The sequence below is a fragment of the Leopardus geoffroyi genome, chromosome B4 (genome assembly GCF_018350155.1).
Source record: "Leopardus geoffroyi isolate Oge1 chromosome B4, O.geoffroyi_Oge1_pat1.0, whole genome shotgun sequence".
Taxonomy (NCBI): Eukaryota; Metazoa; Chordata; class Mammalia; order Carnivora; family Felidae; genus Leopardus; species Leopardus geoffroyi.
In genome coordinates this window covers 18,210,236-18,235,397 of record NC_059341.1, presented here as the reverse complement: position 1 = coordinate 18,235,397, position 25,162 = coordinate 18,210,236, and the positions used below count along the sequence as shown (strand labels likewise).

General features: G+C 36.0%; 1 protein-coding gene and 1 non-coding gene across 2 annotated transcripts in view; both read right to left on the bottom strand.

The window, feature by feature from the left end:
- Nucleotides 1-25,162, bottom strand: part of MALRD1 (MAM and LDL receptor class A domain containing 1) — a 772,911-nt gene that overhangs the window by 189,358 nt on the left and 558,391 nt on the right. Inside the window, 1 exon segment of the mRNA XM_045462674.1 lies at nt 5,294-5,451. Coding sequence (XP_045318630.1) covers nt 5,294-5,451 — 158 coding nt within the window.
- LOC123592287 lies at nt 10,171-10,273 on the bottom strand. The gene has a single exon (XR_006709684.1). It is a non-coding gene; the product is annotated as a U6 spliceosomal RNA (small nuclear RNA).

Genomic DNA, 25,162 nt, shown 5'->3' with positions numbered 1-25,162 from the left:
AATTTCTGTAAATGACAAAAAATGTTATGAAAAGTATCAGTTCCAAAAGTTCCCTCATTTCCTTTCTGTGTCTTTAAAAATGAGTCTGGAATAATAAAAGGATATCGGTCATTTTTAAAGAAATTCTCTTTTCCTGTGACAAACTTTACTGCTTTTTGTAGATATTAAATAACACCTGAATTAGCTAAATTTCAAAACAAGCCAGAAGCTAGGAAGCTGAACTAATGGAACTAAGTAATCTCACGGGAAATTATCTGGTTCACTCAGGGCTCTATTATCAATGTGGATCAAAATGTGACCAGCACCATTTTAAGGAGTGCTTTTAATTTTGTATGTAGGTAGGTAATTGAAAGACAGAAAAAAACTGACCTAGAAAATAAAGTATGTTTTACTATTATTCTCTTATTTCCCAAGACTTTGAATCAAAGAACACTGATGTCTATATGAACATTTTATTATTCCGAATATTATCCATTTACTATTCCAAATATTACTCCTTTAGATCAGGGTTCCTAGTTTCTATAAAACACATGCCTTCTTTATGCAGGCTATTTTGCCAACTTTGCAGGTTGGGATAAATCTGAATTGTTTGACTTTTTATCCTAAAATGTAATAAAAATCATAATTGAATTTCACCTTGATCTCATTGACTGTACATGTCTTATCTACTTTGGCTTTATATGCTACTCTTCATTAATACACTAATAAAATTAGAGCGTGTTTTATTTAGAAAATAATCTATGCCAGTGAAGATCTAAATAGTCATCATGTGTAGAAATTGCTTACCAGTTTATCCCTAGACTTCACTGTAAATGAAGCCACATCTTCTCTGCTCTGGACTCCTAGAAATCGTCTTCTAACTCGCTTCCTGTTGCCCTGCTGCATCTGGCCTCCTCCCACCCACCAGTCCCCACCCCTTCCCACACAGCAGCCAGACAGATCTTTTAAACTTTCAAATGAGGTTATATTATTCCACAATTTAATACTCTTGCTACGGACTGAACATGTCCCCCCAACCCCAATTCACGTATCAAAGCTCCAAACCCCAATGTTTTGATTTTTGGAGGTGGGGTTTTGGGGAGGCAATTAGGTCATTAGGGTAGAGGCCCCATGAATGGGATGCATGTCCTTATAAGAAGAGACATGTGAGAGATGATCTCTCTTTGTGTCAGGTGAGCACACAGCGAGAAGGCAACCGTCTGCAAAACAGGAAGAGGGTCCACACCAGGAACCAAATTGGTCAGTACCTTCAACTTGGACTTCTCAGCCTCTAGAATCATGAGAAGTAAATTTCTGTTGTTTAAATCACCAAGTACGCAGTAACCTGTAATAGCAGCCCAAGAGGACTAAGACCGTCTCCAATGACTTCCTATGGTTCTTAGAATAAAATCTAATTTCCTGTGTCCCTACAAGGCCCCACACACATGAGCTGGATCTTGCCTGTTTCATCATCTCGTTCTCTCTTGTTTATTTTGCTCCGGCTATACTGGCCTTCAGATACCTTCTACGTTGAGCTTTTTCACTAGCCTGTTCTGTCTTCCTAGAACATTCTTACTCCAGATGTTCACAAAGCTGGCTGCTTCTTTTTTTTTAAGCCTAAAATCAAATGTCATCTTTCTCAGAGAGACTTTCCTACCATTCAGTGTAAAATAACTCTCTCAGCAGACCACGAGTAACTATTTATTACAGAAAACTGTTTTATTTGCTCCAGAGTATTGTATCACAAATTGAGGTTTTCATATTTGCATTTTTTAAAACTGTGTTTTCTGTCTTCCCCAGCTGAAGGGCAAGTTTTTAATAAGTTAATATAAGGAGGACAGATTTAAACTGACTGGGCTTCAGTCAAATTTTTTCATTATGTTACAAGTTAATATTTTCAAAAGATTTGTGTTTTCTTTGGGGCGGGCACTTATACCAGATAGGGCCAAACTAGAAAATATAAACTAATCTAATCTATTTCTTCTTTATTTTGACACTCTAAAGATTTATTATTAATTTTTTAAATATAATTTATTGTCACATTAGCTAACATACAGTGTATACACTATGCTCTTGGTTTGGGGGTAAATTCCTGTGATTCATCACTTACATACAACACCCAGTTCTCATCCCAACAAGTGCCCTCTTTAATGCCCATCACCCATTTTCCCCTCTCCCCGCACCCCCCCCCCACCAACCCTCAGTTTGCTTTTTGTATTTAAGAGTCTCTTATGGTTTGTCTCCCTCTCTATTTGAAACTATTTTTCCTCTTCCCTTCCCCCATGGTCTTCTGTTAAGTTTCCCAAGCTCCACATGTGAGTGAAAACATATGATATCTGTCTTTCTCCGACTGACTTATTTTACTTAGCAAAATACCCTCCAGTTCCATCCATGTTGCTGCAAATGACAGGATTTCATTAGAGAAATCTTAATGTAGAGAACTGGTCACAAAGCTTATGGAAAAGGTGAGAAATCACCAAGGAAATCATGAAGTATTCTAGGAACATAGTCTCACTTCTAAAACTAGAGTCAAAGGGAGGTAGTCACTGAAACTGAGTTGCTTAGAAGATGGAGTCTGGCAGCCACACTTAGTGGAGGGAGGGCTTGTCTGGGTCATAAATGGAATGCAGTTAGAAACTCAGCCTAGACAAAGGACATGAGAAAGGAGGGTAAGGGTAGAACAGGAGGAGGAGGAAGAGGAGGGAGAAAGGAGGAAGAGGGGGAGGAAAGGATAGGGGGAGGAGAAAGGCCTGACTAGTCTTCCTGCTCTCAGATCTTTGGCCAGTGCCTTCCACTGGCCAAACCTATGCAGGAAAGCAGAGAGCAAAGGAGCTTGGAAAGTGGAGTTCTCTGGGATACAGAACAAAACACAGAAGGGCTAGGGATGCCTAGCGCTTCATACAATTACATAAAATTTGTGCGGACCAGAAAGCATCCTACCACAAACTACAATTTTAAATCTCTCTTAGGTGTGCCTTGCTATTTGTATTGCCTCCTAGGCTCTGTACTAAAAATCTTCACCTTAGGTATTTTCTTTGCCATATCCTTTCTAAAGGATATATGTAATTAACTTAAGAAATAGTTTCAGGGGCACCTGAGTGGCTCAGTTGGTTAAGCATCCGACTTCGACTCAGGTCATGATCTTATGGCTCGTGAGTTTGAGCCCCGCATCAGGCTCTGTGCTGACAGCTCAGAGCCTGGAGCCTGCTTCAGATTCTGTATCCCTCTCTGGCTCTGTCCCTCCCCCACTCACGTTCTGTCTCTCTCTCTCTCTGTCAAGAATAAATAAACATTAAAAAATGTTAAAAAAAAACAGTTTCAGACGAGCATAAGTATACCATGTGCTTCAGAACCACATACATATACATATATAAATATATAAATGTATATGTGTATATATATATATACACACACACACACATATATATATATATATATATACACACAAGATTTTTCAGACCAATAGTTGAGAAAGTGAGACTTATCCTTATGTTCATCAGCGACATAAGGATACATCATGAAAACAATTTCTCTTAGATTTCTGTTACACTTAGGACTTTTCAGTAGCAAGTAACAAAAAGAGAATTTTATTGTCTCAGACACAGTAGGATCCAGGATTTAAACAGAGCAAAAACCATTCTGTTTGTTCCTCTTTCTTCAGTCAGAGTCCTTCTCCGTATTAGCTTCTTTCTCAATATCTCTCCCCACTTTGGGAAAGATAGCCTCCAATAACCCAAATCCAGCCTACAACCTTGTGCCTTATAATACAGAAGAAAGACAAATCCTCCTGTCACCTGCACCAACTATTGGAGAAGGCCATGTCTTGAGTCAGCTGTCGAGGTGGGAAAAGCAACCTACAATGATGGTCAACCCTATCAAAACAATTTGTAGTACGGGAGGGTGATTTCTCTACAAGAGGCAGATGTCAGGCTTTATAATTTCCCCTATTCTTCTCAGGAGACCTGTCTGAAGATTACCTGGAGCATAAAAGCATTGCTACACTTACCTGCCGCTCTCTGGTTAGAAAAAACAATAGTCACCAAGAGCAAGGTCTCAAAAATCAAGACTTGAGGGCAATGTTTCTTTTCAAAGTTTACATATTTATAGAAACATGGCTAAAAGCAATGGGTAATGGAAATATCTGTCTTAGGATTTCACATATGAATTTGGTGGTGGGGGGGACTTTTAGTCTGTAGTACTAACTATCTGGTGAACAGCTACAAGAAATAAGGATGCTCTTTTTGAATAAAGAGCATTTTAACATAAACAATAGACTAATCTACTGAGTTTTCATATATTGTATATAAAAACAATGAAAAAAAATCCAAAATCCTCACAAGATCTTCATTTACTCACCTTTTGAAACTGTTAATAATGAATCTCTCTCTCTCTCTATTGTTTTTTACTGGTTTCTCTTTAGGAAAATAGACATCCATGTAGAATCAGTACAAATTCTCTATATTTTTACTTGAAAAGCTCCCTTTTCTATCAATGGCTAGTTTTTGTATTGTAAAATTGGGGAAAATACTCTACTTCATGAGGTGAATGGGAGAATCAAAAGGGAGAGCGCACACAAAGTTTAAATACCCAGCCTGAAAGATAGGAATCACTTACCAACTGCTATTGTTTACAAGGGACAATGTTTGAGATAAAGTCAATGATTCCAATTATATTTATTCAGACAACAGGTGGTTGTATAATTACAAAGCAATAACACCAGGTTCTGTGTTCTGATGTATAATCTTTCAATTAGAAATCAAGATTTCAAAATTGCTTCTGGCTGATTGAAAAGCTTGCTGATATTTCATATGATGAACTAAAAATGTAGGACCTGCTTCTTCAAAGACATTTGTGTTTGAGGCAGATTCTTGTCTTAAATTAATCAAAAAGGGAGCAAGCCTACTGTTTTTAGGGTAAGCTGAGATATGCTGAAGATCTTAAATGTCTTTGCCTTTACCTTGTTTGGGGAAGAAAATTCTTTTTATCATTATCCCTCCCATCACAGTTCTTCATTTTCCCTATCTAAATTGTTAGTAGAGGACGCATGCACAATATGCCCATACTCTTTTATCTCTAGATGATCTTTTAAATAGCATGCACCATAATTGAGTTCAGGTGGCAGCCATGAATGAGATAAATCTTGAATGAGATTAAGATGAATGACAGGACTGCTTGCCAAAGTCCCACTGTCCCAGAAAGAAATGAGAGATTAATGGAATCAGCATTGGTGTTGTGTGATTTAAAAAGGAAAAAATGTTTAAACACATTCTATGAATATTTCAGTGAAACAGAAATCTCTCCCTTCCTTCTGTACCTTTAATATCCCCATATTCCTGGGATCAACCATGTAGAACCAGAACCGAACAGTACACACTCCGAGGCTTGCTGGAAAGTATTGGGAAGTAGTGATTCTTGCCGTGTAGCCTTCTTTGGGGCCAGATGAGTTGACATACAGGAAGTGCTGGCCACTACCTTGAAACAGATGAATACAACACTATCAGTACAATGATATGTGTTATAGCATGAGGAAGAATATATTTAAACCATGTGCAAATTTCACCCCCCCACACACACACAATTAAACACAACTCATTTTCTTTCTGTGGAGTCATATATCAATAGGGTTCAATTCTTTTGAACCAAAAAAGAAGAAAAAGAAAGTCACTATGATTATATGATTCACAAAATTCACCTCAATAGGTGACTCTTGAATTAAGTGATCAGATATTTCTGTTGACTCTGAAGGTCTATTCCTTTTCTTCTAATTTGCTCAAACCTGTCAGTTTCAAGTAAGTAAAATATTTTGTATTCTGTGAGTAGAGCAGGGACACAGGGTATTAGAGGCTGATTGGTACTGTATCTCATTTTCAGTTGCTCTGATTCCCACACTGATCAGAATAGTAGTGAATGTAATGGAGTACCAGTAAAAAACATATATATATATATAATTCTAAAAGTGACCATACTATTTTTTTCTTAGTGATAACTTCTTTTCTCCTCAACTGCATCAGTATGTGAAAGATCTCTTCATTTAAACACCAATGGATCTTTTTTTTTTACAGACATCATTGTCATAATTCATCATAGCTACTATTCCCTTCATGGCTTTTACTATGAAAGAATGAAAAAGGTTTATATATATATAAACCTTTTCTTAGGTTAAATATTTGTAGCTTTAAATCAAAGCTATTAAAATATTTTCTAATTAAAGGTATTCCTTTTTTCCTGTGACATTTTAGTATTGTTACTGAGATACGTGGTGTCAAACCATGAATTGTGAGTTAATCGTACAAGAGGCTTCTTTTATGAAGCTTTTCTATTTAAGAGCTGGTTGTCAGGTAAATTTAGTACCCTCTGAGGAATCAGTATGTTAGTTACCCTTATCTGCCCCAACGCTGAATTCTTCAATGGAAGGAACACTCATGCATTACACCCTTGAATAGAGTTAAAAATAGAAGTAGCCAGAGTGAATTGCAAAGGAGAGTTAGGTGACCACATTCGCACCAACTGATGCCCTGAGTTTCTGCCTGTTCATGTTCATAGAGAACATTATTTCACCATATGGATTGTTGGTAAATACAAATATGTGGCAAATGAGACAGCCTGGTTGTAGTCCTCATACGGCCTAAATAGAGATGAAAGTCTTAAGGGATTGCTTGATCTTGTGCCCATTAAAAAAAAGTAATAATAATGGGCTTTATGTTTTTGAGCAGTTTTAAGCTTAAAGGAAGTTGAGAGGAATCAGAGTTCTCTATACTCCCTCCTCCTCCTCTTCCTCCCTACCACATGTAATTCGCCTATTATTAACACCTTGCATTAGTGCAGTACATTTGTTACAGTTAATGAATGAGCCAACATTGATGCATAATTATTAATTAAAGTCCACAGTTTACATTAGGGTCCATTCTTTCCCTTGTGTTCCATGGACTTTGACAAATTTATAATGACATGCATCCACCATTACAGTATTGTACAGGATAGTTTCTCTGCTCTAAAATCCGCTGTGTTCCACCTCTTCATCTTTTCTTCCCTCTCTCCCCACCAAACACCTGGCAACTGATCTTTCAAGTATATCCATTGTTTCATCTTTTTATTCTGCCATATAGTTGGAATTATACAGTATGTAGCCTTTACAGTTAGCTTCTTTCACTTAGCAATATGCATCTAAAGTTCTTCCATATCTTCTTGTGGCTTGCTAGCTCATTTTTTTTTTTTTTATCACAGAATGAATAATATTCCTTTGTATAGATATACCACTGTTTGTTTATTCATTCACCTATGAAGAACATCTTGGTTTCTTCTAAGCTTTAGCAATTATGAATAAAGCTCTGAGAGCAACGGTGTGCACATTTCTGTGTAAACATAAGTTTTCAATTCGTTTGTGTATATAATAAGGAGCACAAGTATTGGATCTGATAGTAAGAGTATGTTTAGTTCGGTAAAAAACTGCCAACTTGTCTTCCAAAGTTGGCTGTACCATTCTGCACTCCCATGAACAATGAAGGAGAGTCCTCATTCCCCTTTATCCTCATCATCATTTGGTGTTGTCCGTGTTCTGGATTGCAGCTACTGTGATAGGTATGCACTGGTATCTCATTTTCATTTCAACTTGCATTTTCCTGATAACATCTTGTCACCATTTTTGTTCTTATACTTCTCTGCCACTTGTATATGTTCTTCAATAAGGTTTGTGCTCAGATTTTTGGTCTATGCTTTATTGGGGTTGTTTTTTTTATTGTTATGTTTAAGCATTCTTTTTATATTTTGGGCACAGTGCTTTCTCAGAATGTGTTTGCAAATTTTCTCCCAGTTGCTGTCTTATCTTTTATTTTTCTTAATAGTGTCTTATATAAACCAGAAGTTTTCATTTATTTTTTTTCTAATTTTGAGAGAGAGAGAAAGAGTGCATGTGAGCAGGGGAAAGGGGTGGAGGGAGTGAGAGAAAGAATCCTAAGGAGGCTCCATGCTCCTTGCCGAGCCTGACATAAGGCTTGATCCCACAACTCCGGGATCATGACCTAAGCCAAAAGCAAGAGTTGGATGTTCAACCGACTGAGTCACCCAGGTGCCCCTAGAAATTTTACTTTTAATGAAGTCCAACTCACAAACTCTTTTTCATTCACAACTGTGGTAATGCATCTGAAAAATCATCACCAAACCCAAAGACACCTAAATGTTCTCCAATTTTGCCTTTTAGGAGTTTTATAGTTTTACATTTTACTTTTAGGTTTATAATCCACCTTGGTTAATTTTCATGAAAATTTTAAGTTCTGTGTCAAGATTTTTTTTTTTTTTTTTTGGCGTATGGATGTTCGGTTGTTTCAACACCATTTGTTGAAAAGACAATACTTTCTCTATTGAATTACCTTTGTTCCTTTGTCAAATATCAAATGATCCTATTTGTGTAGTCTATTTCTGAGCTCTCTGTTCCATATCTTTTATCTATTTGTCTATCATTTTGCTAATATCACGCTGTCTTGATTACTATAGCCTTATGGTAAGTCTTGAAATAAGGTATTATAACTCCTCCAACTTTGTTTTTATACTCCAATAGTGTGTTGATTATTTTGGGTCTCTTGTCTCTCCATGTAAACTTTAAAGTAAGTTTATTGATATCCACAAAATTGTGTGCTAGAGTTTTGATTGGAATTACATTATATGTATACATCAAATCAGGAAGAATTGATATCTTCAAAATATCCATTCTTCCTATCCATGAACATGGAATGTATTCCTATTTATTTAGATATTCTTGGTGAGTGAAACCATATGGTATTTGTCTTTCTTTGATTGACTTACTTTGCTTAGCATAATATATTCTAGCTCCATCCATGTCATTGAAAATGGCAAGATTTCATTCTTTTTGATGGCTGAGTAATATCCCATTCTGTGTGTGTGTGTGTGTGTGTGTGTGTGTGTGTGTGTACACACATACCTCATCTTCCTTATCCATTCATGAATTGATGGACATCTGGGCTCTCTCCATAGTTTGGTTATTGTTGATATTGCTGCTGCTGTAAACACTGGGTGCAGGTACCCCTTTGAATCTGTATTTTGTATCCCCTGGGCAAATACCTAATAGTGCAATTGCTGGATCATAGCATAGTTCTATTTTAGTTTTTTGAGGAACCTCCCTACCTCCAGAATGGTTGCACCAGTTTTCATTCCCACCAACAGTGCAAGAGGGTTCCCCTTTCTCCACATCCTGGCCAAAACCTATTGTTTCTTGTGTTCTTAATTTTAGCCAATCTGACAGGTGTGTGGTGATATCTCATTGTGGTGTTGGTTTGTATTTCCCTGATGATGAGTTATGTTGAGCGTGTTTTCATATGCCTCTTAGCCATCTGGATGTCTTCTTTAGAAAAATGTCTGTTCATATCTTCTGCACATTTCTTAACTGTGTTGTTTATTTTTTGGTTGTTGAGTTTGATAAGTTCTTTATAGATTTGGGATACTAATCATTTATTAGATATGTCATTTGCAAAGATCTTCTCCCATTCCATAGGCTGCCTTTTAGTTTTGTTGATTGTTTCCTTTGCTGTGCAGAAGCTTTTTATCTTGATGAAGTCTCAATAGTTCATTTTTTGCTTTTGTTTCCCCTGCCTTCGGTGTCGTGTCTAGTAAGAAGTTGCTGCAGCTGAGGTCAAAGAGGCTGTTGCCTGTGTTCTCCTCTAGGATTTTGATTGTTTTCTGTCTCACTTTTAGGTCTTTCATCCATTTTGAATTTATTTTTGCATATGGTGTAAGAAAGTGGTCCAGTTTCATTCTTCTGCATGTTGCCATACAGTATTCCCAACACCAATGGCTGAAGAGAGTGTCTCTTTTCCATTGGATATTCTTTTCTGCTTTGCTGAAAATGAGTTGACCATATAGTTATAGGTTCATTTCTGGACTTTCTATTCTGTTCCATTGATCTATGTGTCTGTTTTTGTGCCAGTACCATACTGCCTTGCTGACTACACAATTGAAATATATTTAAAATGTACATGATGATTTGATACACGTACACACTGTGAAAGGATTCCCACAACTGAGTTAATTCACACATCCATCCATCACCAAACATATTTAGTGTGTGTGTGTGTGTGTGTGTGTGTGTGTGTGTGTGTGTGTGTGTTTGTGAATACTTAAGATATACTCTCGTAGCAAATTTCAAATATATAATATGGTATTATCAATGATAGTCACCATAAAAATATGGAATATATATATCATGAATTCACGTGTCATCTTTATGTAGGGACCATGCTAATCTTCTCTGCTTCGTTTAAATTTTACTCTGCTGCAGAAGCAAGCACTGAAGATATTCTTTATCAAGTTAGGTGCGTTCACCTTAATTCTTAGTTTATTGAGGTATTTTACCACAAATGAATGTTGGATTTGGTCAAATGATTTTTTCTGCATTTATTGATATGACCACTACATTTTTCTGCTTTACTCTGTTGATGTAAAGGATTAAACTAATTGCATTTCAAATATTAAACCAGGCTGACATACTTGGAATGATTCCCACTTGGTTGTTCTGCATATATATATTTGTTTTCATTAGATTAAATTTGCTAATATTTTGTGGAGAATTTTTGCATCTGTGTTAATGAGAGATATTGATTTTTAGTTCTCCTTTCTTGTAAGGCCTTTGTTTTTGATGTGAAATGCCAGTCTCATAGAATAAGGTCAGAAATGTTCCCTTTGTTTGTATTTTCCGGAATATATATAGGTGGTATAATTTCTTCTTTAAATGTTTGGGAGAATTCACCAGTGAATCCATTTAAGTCTAGTGCTTTCTGATTTGGAAGATTTTTAATTATGTATGCAATTTTTATTAGATACAGGCTTGTATCAGATTATCTATTTCTCATGTGAATTTGGCAGATTGTGTCTTTGAAGGAATTCATCTACTTAGATTATCAGATTTGTGGGCATACAGTTGTACATAATATTTCTCTATTATCCTTTTAGTGCCCATGGGTAGGTAAAGATGGTTTACCTTTTATTTCTGACAATTACAAATTTTTTAAAATTTATTTTTAGTTTGTATGGCAAGGAGCTCTTCAATTTTATTAATCTTTTCAAATAACTAGCTTTTGGCTTTGATTTTCTCTATGATTTTATGTTATGTTATTTTATTTCATTTTATTTTAAAGTTCAAGATTTAATTTAAATTCTAGTTAGTTAACATATAGTGCAATATTAATTTCAGGAGTAAGATTTAGTGATTCATCACTTACATATAACACCAAGTGCTCATCACAAGTGCCCTCCTTAAGGGGCGCCTGGGTGGCGCAGTCGGTTAAGCGTCTGACTTCAGCCAGGTCACGATCTCGCGGTCCGGGAGTTCGTGCCCCGCATCAGGCTCTGGGCTGATGGCTCGGAGCCTGGAGCCTGTTTCCGATTCTGTGTCTCCCTCTCTCTCTGCCCCTCCCCCGTTCATGGTCTGTCTCTCTCTGTCCCAAAAATGAATAAACGTTGAAAAAAAAATTAAAAAAAAAAAAAGTGCCCTCCTTAATATTCATTACCCATTTAATCTATCCTCTCACTCACCTCCACATCTGTACCCCTCAGTTTGTTCTCTATAGTTAGCAATCTATTCTATGGTTTGCCTCTCTCTCTTTTTCCCATGTGCTCATCTCTTTCATTTCTTAAATTCCACTTGGGTGAATCATATGATATTTGTCTTTCTCTGAGTTATTCTGCTTAGCATAATACACTCTAGCTCCATCCACATCATTGCAAATGGCAAGATTTCATTCTTTTCATGGCTGAGTAATATTGTTATATATATATATATATATATATATATATATATATATATATATATATAAATGTATGTAAATACACACACAACTTCTTTATCCATTCAACAGTTGATGGACATTTGAGCTCCTTCCATATTTGACTATTGTTCATAATTCTGCTATAAACATCACGGTGCATGTGCCCCTTCGAATCAGTATTTTTGTTCCTTTGGATAAATACCTAGTAGTATAATTGCTGGATCATAGGGTAGTTCTATTTGTAACTGAGGAACCTCATACTGTTTTCCAGAGTGGCAGCACCAGTTTGCATGTCCACCAACAGTTTAAGAGGGTTCCCCTTTCTCCACATCCTTGCAAAACAACTGTTGTTTCCTGTGCTGTTAATTCTAGTCAATCTGACAGGTATGAGGTGGTATCACATTGTAATTTTGATTTGTATTTCCCTGATAATGAGTGATGTGGAGCATTTTTTGTGTGTCTGCTAGCCATCTGGATGTCTTCTTTGGAAAAATGTCTATTCATATCTTCTGCTCATTTCTTAACTGGATTATTTTGTGATTTCCTGATTTCAGCTGTATTAATTTCTACTTTAATTTTTACTACTTCTTTTCTTCTGCTTATTTTGGATTTAAATTACTCTTATTTTCCTAGTTTCCTAAGCACAGATTATTGATTTTTATATCTTTCTTCTAATATATGCATTCAATGCTAAAAATTTCCCTCTATACACCACTTTCACTGGATCCCACACATTTGTAGAAGTTGTATTTGCTTTTTTATTTAATTCAAAATATTTCAGAATTTCTCTTGCGATGTTTTTCTTTGACTCATGTTATTTAGAAGTCTACTTGTTTATTCTTCAAGTATCACGGAATTTTCCAGTTATATTTCTGTTATTGATTTCTACCTTAATTCCAGTGTGGTCTGAGAGCACACGTTTAGGATTTAAGTTTGTTAAGTGTGTTTTATGGCCCAAATGTGGTCTATCTTGGTGAATGTTTCATGTGAACTTGAGTAGAATGTATATTCTGTTATTGTTGGATGAAGTATTCTATAGATGCAAAAATATCCGGTTGATTGATGGTGTGGTTCAGTTTAACAAGTCCTTACTGATTTCTGCTTGGTAGCCCATTTACTGACAGAGGGATGTTGAAGTCTCCATCTATAATAGTGGAGTCATCTATTTCTCCTTGCAGTGCTATTAGGTTTTTTTTTGTGTGTGTTTTGAAGGTCTGATGTCATGTGCTTACACCTTGAAGGGTGTTTTGTCTTCTTAGAGTAATGACCTTTTTATCATTTTGTAATCCCCACCTTTATCCCTGATAATTCTCCTTCCTCTGAAGTCTTCTTTGTCTGAAATTAATGTGGCCACTGCTACTTTCTCTTTATTAATATTGACATACTACACCTTTTTCCATTCTTTCATTTTTTCCCCCATTCTTCACCTTTAATTTACCTATGTATTTATACTGCAAGTGGATTTCCTACTGATGATATGTGGTTCTTTAGTTTTGTTTTGGCTTCATCTTCTCTGTCTCAGTCTTTTAACTGGTGAATATAGATCAGCAACATTTAAGCTGATTATTGAGATAGTTGGAATTAACATTTACCTTATTTGTTTATTATTTGTGAATCACTGCTATTGTTCTTTTGTTGTTGTTCACTCTTTTTTGGTCTTCTCTGAATGTAATTGAGCATATGATTTCATTTTTTATCATCTCTTATTCATACCAATTGTGTTTATAACCTTTTTAAACTTTTTCTAGTAGTTGAGAGTGAGTTTGCAATATACATTACAATTAACCCAAGTTCTCTTTAAAATATCACTATGCCACTTCATGAACAGTACAAGAAACAACAGAATTTCCCAGTAATCGCTCCCATCTCTTAAACATTATTGGGTATTTCTTCCCTGAGGTCAGTTAGGTGCTGGTAAAATAGCTTCTCTTGAAGGCAGGCTTTGTTATGAAGTACAGAATGCTCTGGGAAATTTTCAGAATGGCTATTTTTCCCCTCCACTTTCTGAAAGTAGAAAGGACTTTCCTCTTATCCTCACTGTGAGAAACTAACAAGACGCCTGAAGTCAAAACTGAGAAAAGTGTGGGGGCTCCCTAACACTGAATCCCCCTGGACTATCTCTCCAACTTATCCACATTGAGACTGCAGCAATCCATTGGTTACAGTTTAGGATTTCTTGCCCCATACTGACTCCTGTAGAGGTTTCTGTTCATGGGTGCCTCCTCCAGTAAGTTGTGATTTTCTGTTTCCACCTTCTCATCTCCAAGCTGGGGATTGTGGTTTGCCTTGAGACCTCAATGTTCTAATAAATCTAAAAAAAGTTGTTGATTTTAGTTCATTCAGCTTTTTTATTATTTTTTTCTTATTAGGAAGAAGGGAATAATGACTTCCAAACTCCTTAAATGCCAGACTGGACACTGGAAGAAACTTGCATCTATTTTTTTTAAGTTCCTTACTGAAAATATTTTCTTCACTTAGAACGCTTCATAGTCTGGAAAAATAAAAAAAATCAAGAAAAATAACCAAGGAACATGACATGCGAATTATTGCTGCAAGATTTTCCTCAATATAAAATAGTGGTGGAAACAAGTTGAAAATTTTCCTGGCTTGCATGAGTGAACTGTTTTCTATCCTCACTGTTTTATGAAACACATGTACTAACAAATATTGGATTAGGAAAATTGTACACAATTTTTAGTGCAGCCACAGAAAGGTATTCTTTCCTATTTCTTTCCAAAGATGTCATATGTTTGTTTTCTTATTTGGAAAATGAAAACATACACATGGCATGCACAGCCTAGATACACCTAGACTCCGTCTGTCAAATCTACTAAAAACTATGGCTTATTCATTAAGAACATCCATTCTTTAAATCTATGCTATCTTTGATTAAATAAGAACATCTAAATGTTCCCTCATTTTATTGCCTTTTACACCCTTAAGAATTCCCAATGCATCTGGAATAAAATATCAGACAAATTTTACAACATTATCCTGAATAAGGATAATACAGAATAGCCCAACTAGCTCAATTATAACTTTACTTATATAGTTAAAGCATATCATGGAATCTACTCATCCTATTTTGGGTATGAAGAAATAGCCCTGACCTAATTCCAAATAAGGCAAATTACCTTTAAGTATGTTTGTATAAAACTGCATTTCATAGCTCAGCTCTTAATTAGTATGACATACATAATGAGAACTAATATACTTCTATCTCAAAAGCAAATCATGTATAACTCAGACTTTAAATATATATCTTTCCATGCCTTACTGCTAACCTGATGTTGAAAATCAAATAGAGCAATGGAAAAAGAAATGATTGTGTTCATGGGCACAAATTTAATCTGTTTTAAAAATTAGGAATTCTGGTTTAAAACCTTGTATTTTGGGGGCGCCTGGGTGGCGCAGTCGGTTAAGCGTCCGACTTCAGCCAGGTCACGATCTCGCAGTCCGTGAGTTCGAGCCCCGCGTCGGGCTCTGGGCTGATGGCTCAGAGCCTGGAGCCTGTTTCCGATTCTGTGTCTCCCTCTCTCTCTGCCCCTCCCCCGTTCATGCTCTGTCTCTCTCTGTCCCAAAAATAAATAAACGTTGAAAAAAAAAATTAAAACCTTGTATTTTGGTAAATTTCTTCCTTTAGTTGCATAAATGCATTAACCTTTCACTAACTCAGATGTCTCTTTTGAATAATTTTAATCATGTGATATTTATTTTTTAAAAGGTAGGTTTTACGTTTGCATGGCAACCCGAATGCAGTCTACCCAAATTCTCCATCCTTTGTCACTGCCTATGGGCTCCTCATGTAACTCTGGTCACAGCATCCTCAGGGTCTCAGTAATTTTTTCATGGCACCCCAAGTGGGAAGCAATATTTTGGTTTTGTTTATTAAGTAAGTAAGTCCAAACTACTTAACACTTGTTAATATTCTAACAACACTGCAGGCATTTGAAAGACTAATACACACAGATTGAAAAAAAAATCATTCCTAAATAACTACAATCACTTGCCCCTGGAGAGTGTACTTATTAGGCATGGCCTGAACTCTCAAACCTTGAAATCAAAGTGAACATCACCACCTTTATTTCCTATCTCACTCTTATTTTCCCAAGTACTTACTTTCATCATAGTAACTACTGAAAACCAGCTTGGTAAAGATATGACGTCATTGAAAGGAATGTAGAACAATGTAATGTTTGCATTTAGGGCTGTATCCTACATACGTACTTAATGTAAAAAAAAAAAAAAAAAAGTAAATTCACTGGGGATGATAATAATCCATCCATTCACTGCAGTATATTTATTTCAGCACAAGACAAACAGTGTTATGTAAGACTCAGCATCAAAGGCAGCAATTCCGATTATTAGTTAGGGGACTCTGGGTGAGTTTTCAAAGTCTACTCCACCTAGCCTCGTCTAATTTGCATATTCAATTTGGTCTAATAAAATCCTGCAGTCAAACACAAAAATTACCAAAGTTAGTTCCTGGCTGATGTATTAATGCATGAAAATGTGAACTTTTATCCATCTTAAAATTTAAGAATACAAAACTATGCCTGGCAATTTAGAAGCAACCATTGCAAATATAGTCATTGTGGATTTTTAATTCTAGAACTCTAGCATATCCAAGCTTGGTTTTGTAAGGGGAATGGATGTGTTGCAATGCCGTATTTTTTCTTCAGAATCATAAAGGTGAAAAGTTGCTTAGCCTCTTGAAATTATTAATAGAAATATATGAATTATCCAGGAACTATGTACTGTATCACAAAGTTATAAAAGCTTACATTGAATTATATTTTCAGAAATAGACTCATTTTTTATCTAGCACACTCAGACTAGACCCACTTTCAAACATTTATAAACTTTCAGTTGCTCCATTGAGAGCCACCTATTTATATATGTAGCAAAATCCTTGGGGAAGGTCAATCTAGCTTCCCACACAAAGTTCCGAATTTGTTAAAGCAGATAATAAAGCTTAAAAGTCTCAACTGCCACAACATATTTAGGATTTAATGGTAAATCATTGAACCACTTGACTTTATCTATATGTGACTCTGGAATGATCAACCACCTTCATTTCCTATACTACATTTATTTTCCCCAATGCTTACTTTTCCCAACATTCATGAAATACACTTCTATGGAAGCAGAATTTTTTGATTGTTGGTTTGAGACAGTTTTACAGCTTTCTGCTGGCCATTTTAAAAGTTACTTAATTCTGACATATTGTATCAGAAAGTGTTCACTTAGGTTTGTAAAACTGGAATTAAATACTGCCAGATGTAGTACTCTGGAATGTGGGCATTTATTATCCATGTCTGAATGTTACCTCTCTCTACACTCAGCCTCCTGACATTTTCTTTACATTTCAGCGTAATATTTCAATTTTGCTTGTACAGGTTTTAGGATTACAAGTTCTTAAGATTCCTAGTGTACAGATTTTATATGTCAGATCTTAATTAGTTAAAATCAGGCACTGGATGGAAGTTTCTCATTAATATGCAGTTTTTACCTTAAAAACTCTAAAGAATTACACACATTTTAAAAAACTGGGGCCACTTAGTGTGAAATAGTGTAAATTCAGCATCACTTTGTTCGGAATACCATTGTTATTTGACGGTAGAGTGCCAAAATATATTAGCCACCTTCAGAATCTATCAGTGTGCTTCATGCCCACTCTTTCTCACTTTGGGGTTGGCATGCAGGAGACTCCAATTTGTCTTTTAGATGTTATTAGCTACAATCTTGAGTTTTTGAAAATGTTTCATCAGGTTATTATGTCATAAGGTAATAAATTTGACATTTCTTTTATAAAAAGACAGTTAATACCATATTTTTTTCAGCTCCAGTGCCCTCAGAAGAATCATACTCACTTGTACTAGGGTCACATCATAAAAGACAATTTCCCACTTCAAGTGATCTGAATTCACTTCCAGCTTTAAATTGTAGGCAATTTTAGTCTTTTTTTTTCTTGCTCATAAAATAAAGCTGCCTAATGGTTTTTTAAAATGCGATGCAGTATGCCTCTCTTTCAAAACAGCAAATGCTCCCTCGTTCAGAGTTAGACTTACTTAGCTTGGTTCCATGTCCTCTATAATTTCTGCCTGTCCCTCAATCTACAACAGAGGGGATACAATGATTATCTGTTGAAATGCCCTCAATCTCTTTTCGTCTGCAAGTTTTAAAGGCTATGAAATGTAAACATGCTCAGAGAGAGAACAAAAATTTCCTTAAAGTTGTCAAAATGGCAACCACAGATACTGTGACTCTAGAGTCGAATGAAATTTTTTCATGGTATTTGATGAAAATGTCTTTCAATGTATCATTTCGATTTGCTTTTTGAAAAGCTGTATAATGAATAGATTTGGCATTTCTTTATTTCTACCTTTTCTAACAGCTTATTTTTCAGGCATCACTCTCTGTTGAGAGTGATTATCACCTATTTAAAAAAAAAATACTTTTCACAGGGATGTAGCATTTTAATACCATTCACCGAATTTTGGTTCTATAAACTGTCCCCTCTCAAGTAATCACTGATCTGATATAAAAATGAAGCTTATAGTTGAGACATGCCAAAATGGGATATATCTGTCTATGGTGAAAGCTTTTAATTTGCTCAGCAGCAAGAATACCTCAATCACATGAAGGTGCTATATGAATCGAATTAGTTGGCACTTCCTATAAGTCGAGGTAGAGACAAAGGATTCTGAATCTCTTAATGTTCATAATGAAAGAACCCCGAAGAACCTCTTTATATATCATGGTCTTGTCAAGATGCCTTTAGAAACGTGCATTTGCTTAATAGCATTTATGTAACTTGATTTTATTTGCCAAATTGAGATTAAAAAGAAAACTTGTTTCCTAGTCATGTAGAAAGGCAGAATTAATAAAGCATAATATAATCCCTTTAGGTAATTGAGAAATGGTATGAGTTTTGCCATTTTTCGATTTCAGAGACATTTTACCCAAAAGAGCATGAAAAGCATATGAGAACAGAGGAAGATTTATTTTCATTGAAACAGAAAACAGTATTGTCGGTTATTTTAATGAATATGTAATGAGCAGAAACTGTGGGCGGTGTTGTCCAATGGTTAAGCTTGCAGGCACTTTAGCTGAAGGTTTCCATTCAAATCCTGACTACACCGCTTATTAGGTATGTGACCTTAGGCAACCTATGTAAATTCTCTCAGACTGAGAAGCAAAAAGAGATTATTATAGTAAGTAGATACTTGACCTCATGGGGTTTATATGTGATACACCACATGTAAAGTGCTTAGGCCAAAGGTGCAAATTAGTGCTACTCTCCTGGGAAATTCAGAAAATGGATATAAAGATGATTCTAGTAGTACAAGAAAGATAACCCATCACAAGTTATTGATTGGATAACTACTACAGAGAAGGCACCAAGTCCTGTATTTGGATGTTAAGGATATGGACAAGTTATAGCTGGGAAAATATGAAACACACCCGAAAGAATCTAACAACAACAAAAAAGCTAGCAGCAGGTAGTATTCAGAAGACAAATTCTGGGTCAGACTACCTGGGTTCAAATCCAAACTCTGATACTTGCAAGCTTTGTGACTTTGGGAAAATCACTGAATTCCCACTATGTCTCATATTCATCATCTATCAGGTAGGATGATAATAATAATAATAATAGTAATAACAATAATAATTATAATAAAACAGCTCACTGGGTTTATTGTGAGCCTATAATACTAAATGTTGATGTAGGTTGTAAATGCCATGTAGTTCAACTGGTAAAAGATGGCTTAAATTGGGAGACTCAGAATAGACTTTACAGAAGACATGCCATTTTATTAACATGTTAAAGAATATAATGGAGATTGTAATAGGCAAAGAAAACAGTTTAGAGTGGCAAAAGTTCATTCTTAAAAAAAAAAAAAAATGAGTAAGAGGATACTTCTGGTTTCCACTGCAGCATGTAAGAAGCTTAGGCAGCACAGTCTCATCTTGACAACAACAAAAAAGCCAGACAAAATAAAAATTAAAAACTCTTCTTAGATCTAGCAGAGAATTAGAGTCGACATCACAGGGAAAACCACCGGAGACAGAAAGGCAGATACAGAGAATCAGAATTTAGTGCAGCAAAACCACAGGAGAAGGAACCACTAATGGAGCCAGCCAGCCCTGGGTGAGGGAAACTTAACCTGTAATTAAGAAATTGCTGGAGGCTTATTGTGGAAAAGCTTGAGAGATAAGAACTCCCTGGGGATGAGTCTAAAGGGCATCTCCAAAGTGTTATCTCCAGAAGCCCTACCAAATTCCCACAGTGAAGACTGTAAAAATCCCCTCTGTTTCCTTCCCGTGGGGAGGGGAAAAGTAGCCAGTTTGACATGTGCCTATTTTTCTTAAAATGGTCTGTGGAGCACCTGGGTGGCTCAGTTGGTTAAGTGTCTGACTTCAGGTCATGATCTCATGGCTCATGAGTTCAAGCCCCGCATCAGGCTGACAGCTCAGAGCCTGGAGCCTGCTTCAGATTCTGTGTCTCCCTCTCTCTCTGCCCCTCCTCCATTTTCTCTCTCCCTCAAGAATAAACATTAAAGAAAATATTTTTTTTTTAAATAAAAAAAAGGTCTAGACTTCCTATCTTACCTAAGAGGGCAGGAGAACTGGGAAGCACTTGTGAAGGTCCCAATGAGAGAGCACAAGCTCACTGGAAGACTGAAAGAACATAGAATCCTGAAAGGCTTCCATTCCGGTGACCTTTCCACTCACAGCCTCTAGTCTTTACTGCCGCGTCAATAGGATCCTATATATTAGCAGGGGGCTGCAATGGAAATAACTCCATCTCTCAGGCCTTATTTTTTATTTTAATTAAGTTTATTTATTTATTTTGAGAAAGAGAGCAAGTGGTGTAGGAGCAGAAAGAGAGATGGGAGAGAGAGAATTCCAAGCAGGCTCTGCACTGTCAGCACAGAGCCCAACGCGGGGCTCGAACCCACAAACACTGAGGTCATGACCTGAGCTGAAATCAAGAGTCCACCAGCTGCCTAACTTACTGAGCCACGCTGGCACCCCTCTCTAGCCTTATTTAAGAAGAAGTTGCTAGGGAGCGGCACCTGGGTGGCTCAGTTGGTTGAGTATCTGACTCTTGATTTTGGCTTAGGTCAAAATCCCAGGATTATAAGATCCTGTGTTGGGCTCCACACTGAGCATGGAGCCTGCTTAAGACTCTCTCTCTCTTGGGGTCCCTGGGTGGCTCAGTCAGTTAAGCATCCAACTTAGGCTCAGGTCATGATCTTGCAATTCATGAGTTAGATCCCTGGGTTGGGCTCTGTGCTGACAGCTCAGAGCCTGGAACCTGCTTCAGATTCTCTGTCTCCCTATCTCTCTGCCCCTCTCCCCCCAAAAAAAACATAAAAAAATAAAAAAAAGAAGATTCTCTCTCCCTCTGCCTCCCCCCACTGCTTGTGCACGCACACACACACACTCTCTCTCTAAAATAAAGAAAAGAAAATAAAAAGAAATAGAAGTTGCTAGGGAAACCAAAACACAAGGGAGATGCCAGAGGAACCAGGATGTCAGAGGACGTTATACTTTCTGACTTCTGCAGTAATAGTGTAAACAGAATATAGTAAACATGACCTTACTTCCTTAAACAGAAAAGTTCACAAAGTAGGCCTGTTTACCTTAGTTCCTTTTACCAGGCACATTGCATCCACTATCAACCACAAATTACAAGTCATGCTAAAACAATGACCGAAAACTGACATTTATAACACCCAGAACACATCTGAGGAACAAGAACACAGAGTTTGTGGGAGAATACAAATCAGAAATTCAACTTGGGGAAGAACTTGGAAAGCCCTTAATGATGCCCTAAAAGTCAATGAAGGGTTTCTGATCATTTGCAGGATCAGGAGTCACCATTCAAGAGTATTAATTCTGCATCTGTGTGAAGAGTGGCCTGGTTTAGGAGAGTATTTGCATTGGAGATGAGTTTCTTTGACATTTGCAATAGCCCAAGAGTGACTTAAGATGATAGAAGTGAAAATGCAGAGAAGTAAAAACACGTAAATTGAGAATAAAGAGCTGAATGAACGTGAAAATGAGGAAGAATTGTGTTAAACAATAACAATGTCAGTCACAGAAATATTAGGAGCAGGAGGAGGCGATTCTTTCTTAAAGGAAGGTAAGTTTGAGTTTGGATATGGGACTTGGCGACGTCGGAAATTATCCAGCTGACAACTGAAAACGTGAGAGCCGAACATGGAAATAGAGACTAGAGGCAGGCAGAAATTTGCAAATTTTGAGCATGGAAAGAATAAAAACTCTGAGCCAGCAAAAACGATAGGAAGAGGTATAAAAAGTAAAAGTCAGAATACGGGGTTAGACTCACATTTAGGTTTTGGAAGGAAGAAAAGAAAGCATCAAAGACATACGTAACATTTGGAAATACACATCACAGTCCACTGCAGGTGGAAACTTCAAGAAGGTGCGCTTTATCAGTAATATAAAGTGCAACATGAGAAGAATCAGGTCAGTATGGTTATAAAATCATGAAGTCTTCAAAGAAGCGAGGACATAAGCTCCATAAGACCTGGGACTATATTTGGGAAACACACCTCACTACAGTGTGAAGATCAGTGATCAAGAGGGGGTGGCCAATAATTATTTGCTGAGAAAATAATTTTTGTAGAAAACAGATTTTAGGGAACCAAAGATGTAAGTTGGTATAGAATATAAATAAATGTGTGGGGAAAGGCAATTTGAGATATGAGAAAAAAAAACAAAAACAAAACAATAGTACTTTAAAGTGAAGTTAAGAGATTGGTTTTTTGTTTTTTTTTTTTTCAAGGTAAGAGAATTGTGATGCTTGAAAGCAAAAAGTATGATATGGTAATAGAGAGGCAGTTTGAGAACACTTAGAAAAAAGGAGTTAATACAAAGAGAAAAGTTTTTGAGAAGATAGAAAGGAGTAAGTTTAATGGTTCATTATTTTACTGAGAAATAAAGTCTGTAAATAAATATGAATTTGGTAAATTCCTTTTAGAGAAACTATAATGCCCAGATACTTATAAAACGATGAAATAATGAACCTGAAAATTATGGAACAAGGTAGTATCATATTTGAGCAATAATGCCAAAACCATTATTTTTGGACGTGGAAATTGCTGATATCATAAGAAGACTGTGTCACTGTTTAATGGATGTACTCTGTTAATATACATAATGAAATATTCTGAAGATAATATATTGGACTAAATTATTATAATTACACCACTTTGCTTTATAAGCAGCTTCCTCTTAAAGGAGCTTGGAAGCTGAACAGATCATCTTTGCAGGTCTTAGCTGGCAGAGTGTGAATTCATAAACAAGAGATTGCCCATCTTCAAAGATATCCAGAGACGTGTACTTTCCAGTATTTCTTTAGTCGAGGCTAGTGTTTTAGTCACTTTGTATACAAGCAAGTCTTCCCTATGTGTGTGTACTACAGAACAGGGCTGTCCAATAGAAACATACTGTGAGCCATATATGGAGTCTTAGAATTTTTAGTAGCCACATTTAAGGGAGTAAAAAGAGGGGCTCCTGGGTGGCTCAGTTGGTTAAACGTCTGACTTGAGCTCAGGTCATGATCTCAGGGTCCATGAGTTTGAGCCCTGCATGGGGCTCTGTGCTGACAGCTCAAAGCCTTGAGCCTGCTTTGGATTCTGTCTCCCTCTCTCTTGCCCCTCCCCTACTTGCACTCTGTCTCTCTCTTTCTCTCCCTCTCTCAGAACTAAATAAACATTAAAAATTTTAAAAAAATAAAAGAGTAAAAGAAATAGGTGACATTTTAGTAATATATTTTATTTAACCCAATGTATCCAAAGCGTGATTTCAATATATAATGAATATACAAAAAATTATTGATATATTTTTATGTTGTTTTTTTGTACTACATCTTTGAAGTCCAATGTGTGTTTTACTCTTATAGCACATCTCAATTTGGACCAGTCACAGCTCAAGGGCTCAACAGTTTGTGTGGCTAGTGGCTATCATATTGGACAGTGTAGGCAGTAGAAGAAAAGTCTTTTGAGTCAGAGAGTTTAATATTCAAGTCCCCCTGTCAGTCACGCCCATGGACTTGATCAGCTTTTTAAATCTTTCTAAGAATTTATATCTTCCACGTCACAATATTTTAAAAATATTAAATCAGACAACATGCCTATCTTCTTTTACACTGCCTGACTCTTAGGAGACATTTAACTGATTTTAACACCCTTTTTCTACATCCCTTTGAAATTTCTCATTTTGTTTAAAAAAATTATTTTGCTTGGATTGGCATGAATGGATAAAAAGAGCAACTATTCAACATCCATTCAACCCTTTATAAAACGGAAAGCAGTAATGCAGGCCCCTTCATTCCAGTGGCTCCACATGAACATTCCTTTAATTTACCTGCCCTTCCCGCAAGCCCAAAACTCCTAAGCCACACCCCCCCCCCACCCCTCTGGCTCCTGATCGATTCTTCTTTTACCACTCTACTTTTTCCATTTTCCCCCCATGGCATTTATCACCTTCCAACAAATTATTATATATATATATTATATAAATTAATTAACATATGTTAATATAATATTAATATATTAATATAATATTAAAATATCAATATAATATAATTAATATATGAATATATTAATATAATATAATTAATGTAATATAAATATATTAATATAATTACTATATGTAATTAATATAATACATAATATGATATATTAATTATAACATGATGTATTTAATATAATTAATCAACATCTATTAATATAATTAATATAGTAATTGATATTAATATGATTAATATATATTTAAGTATTATATATTAATATATATTATATAATTTATTTATAATGCTTGCTATTGATTTTCTATCCCTCTGCTACAATGTTAGCCATGTGATGGCAGAGATCATTCTCTGATTTGACCTACATGTATTCTAAGTACCTAAAACAGTGGCTGACAAAAAATGGACTCAACGATTATTTGTTAAATGAATGAATGGGGGAAAAAAAGCCACTTTTTCACCATGCCAATGCATATCATTTTGTTTTCCATTTAGTCACATGTATTTTTAAAGTGGTGGCTGAAGCATCACACAAATCACATTTCCTCTTAATACTCTTCTCAGACTTTAATGTGATTATTATTATTACGGTACATTAGTAATTAACTCCCCTTGGAGTATCCAAAAAACATCCAATTTTAAACAGAAATCTGTTCCGACCTGGTATCATAATAAAGTCCAATGTATTACTGAAGGATTAGATAAAAGAAGGATTTACAAATTACAGTCTTTGATCTATCTCAGTATAATTTGAAGATCTAGGGAAGAGATTAGTTTTATTATTATCATTTCTGTGTCTTCCCTTCTACCTGTTTCCAACTCCTTTGGTGTTTTCCTACTA